Below are 2,421 nucleotides of genomic sequence, written 5' to 3'. Positions count from 1 at the left end.
AGACGGTGGTATGATGAAGAAAACAAGTAGAACTTAATTTCTTAAACATAAAAATGTATAATATGATATTACAAATCTGACGCTTTTGATATATAGTATCATGAATTGATATATAGTATTGCTACCAAATTTTTATCATTCTGTATGACTGAACAGACACACAACGTAAATAGCTCTATTTTTTGGAATGTGAGGCTGATATAGTGAATAATTAAGCTGGCATTTTTTTCCTCCTAATTCATCATGCAGTATTTAAGTCAAAAAATCCACGAACTAACATCATTATCATCACCATAGCAACCATCATCATCATCATCGTAATCATCACTATTAAACTAACCCAATGTGGAACCGCCCTGGCTGGGAACACAGGTGAAACCCTGTTTGCGTTGGAAGTAAAATACCGTGACCCCTTTGAATGTCACCCTCCTCTTATTGGTTGACGAAGACGTTGACGATGTTGTTGTTGTTGTTGATGCTGTAACTGGCGCCTGTAATGTTGTTGTTAACGTTGTTCTTTTTGATTTTGATATTAGTGAGGTTGATGGTGTTAATTTTTTTAACGGTTTGACTGATCTTTGGTTTTTGAATAAACTGGTTGATGTTGTTGCTGATGTTGTTGCTGATGTTGTTGCTGTTGATGTTGTTGCGGTTGTTGTTGATGGTATTGTGATTGAATGTTTAAAAGGAGTAGTGATGGAAGATGAGTTAAGATTTCTTAGGGCAGAACTCTTATAGATTGATTTAATGCTAGTAAAAGTATTAGTAGAAATTGTAGTTGATGTAATTGTGGATGCTGTACCCTGTGACGTCACTGTGGTTGATGGCGTCATTGATGGCATGGTTTTTCCTGAAAATTTATTAGCTGCCAAATCTCTAATGACGTTGTTGTTTATGTTGTTGTTTGAACTGCCAGCAGTGTAGTAGTTTGCTGTGTTAGTGATACCAGAAACATCATCAATGCTTGAACCAATAATGTTGTTGTTGTCGTCGTCGTTGACGTAATTCCTACTGTTGGTGACGTCATTTTTGTTGTTGGTGTTTGTTGCTGTGTCGTTGCTGACGTTGATATTGTGCTTCAGTTTTATATGATTGGCTAATTTAGGTTTGTCAGCATATTGAAAAATGCTCTGATTATTATTATCGTTGTTATTATTAATGGTGGTAGTAGCACTAGTAGTAGTAGTAGTAGTAGTAGTAGTAGTAGTAGTAGTAGTAGTAGTAGTAGTAGTAGTAGTAGTAGTAGTAGTAGTATTGATGTTGTTGTTGATGACAAAGTTATTAATCCTGCTTGCTGATGTTGTTGTTGATGGTGTAGGTGTAGGTGTAGGTGTAGTTTGTGATGTTGATGTAATAGTTGTTACTAGTGACGTCATAGTAGTTGTTGTTATTGATGTTGTAGCCAGAGAAAATGATGATGATGATGAAAAAGAGGATAACAATGGTGATGATGATGATGTTGTTGATGATGATGATAGTGTTCTTTGTGGAGATAACAAAAATGATGATGATGATAACACTGTTGTTGTTGATGCTACAGATTCATGTTGTATTGGCAATGATGTTGTTGTTGATGATGATGATGGTGGTGGTGAAACTAATGGTACTGATGACGATGATGAAGAAGACAGTGATAATGATGATAATGGTGCCCTATGGAATGATGATGATTTTTTGCATGTATGACAGTCATCATTAAATTTGCTACTGCAGAACTGTATTACAGACACTTTATTATTATTATCATTATTATTATTATTATCATTATTATTATCATTATAATTATTATTATCATTATTACCACCATTAAAGTCTATATCCTTATTGTAAATTATGGTATGAACACCATTGCAAATATTATTATCATTATCATCATCATCATCACCATTATTATTATCATTATTATTATTATTATTATTATTATTATTAGTAGTAGTAGTAGTAGCAGTAGTGGTAGTAGTAGTAGTAGCACTGATATCATTACCATCATCATTAACACAATCACCATCATCATTAATCTCATTGGTGGTACAGATGTCATTAATAATGTCACTCCAATGATTTCTTTGACCATCACTGATTTTTATTCTTTTAAAAACTGTCTCCCCATCATCATCGTCGTCGTCATCGCCACCACCACGACGACCACCATCATCATCATCATCATCACCATAACCATCATCATGGTGGCTGTTACCATGGTAGCCGGTGTCAAAAAATTTAGTTTCACTTTCTCTTTCGAGCTTTCTTTTTTTAGACATCCTAGACTGCAGAGTTTAGAGAAGAATTAAGAACAAATATAATTAAAAAAAGTTATACTAAATTACTTATTTATTCACAAACATATCAGTCAATAAAAGATGATAGTAATGAATAATTCATTAATCAAATTAGTATTTACATAAAAGTAAAAAATTANAT

At 33.2% G+C, this 2,421-nt stretch overlaps 1 protein-coding gene across 1 annotated transcript; it reads right to left on the bottom strand.

Annotated features, from left to right (window-relative positions):
- Nucleotides 1-335: 335 nt before the first annotated feature.
- HELRODRAFT_173775 (hypothetical protein) lies at nucleotides 336-2,074 on the bottom strand (the record flags this gene model as incomplete). The annotated part of the gene is made up of 4 exons (XM_009020373.1): nucleotides 336-431; nucleotides 511-634; nucleotides 811-1,130; nucleotides 2,006-2,074. The coding sequence occupies 4 exons, from the start codon at nucleotides 2,072-2,074 to the stop codon at nucleotides 336-338; spliced, it is 609 nt and encodes a 202-aa protein (XP_009018621.1).
- Between the last annotated feature and the right edge of the window lie 347 nt (nucleotides 2,075-2,421).

The sequence above is a fragment of the Helobdella robusta genome (assembly GCF_000326865.2).
Source record: "Helobdella robusta unplaced genomic scaffold HELROscaffold_27, whole genome shotgun sequence".
NCBI lineage: Eukaryota > Metazoa > Annelida > Clitellata > Rhynchobdellida > Glossiphoniidae > Helobdella > Helobdella robusta.
Note: the sequence above shows the minus strand (reverse complement) of the source record. Positions and strands in the feature narration are given on the sequence as shown.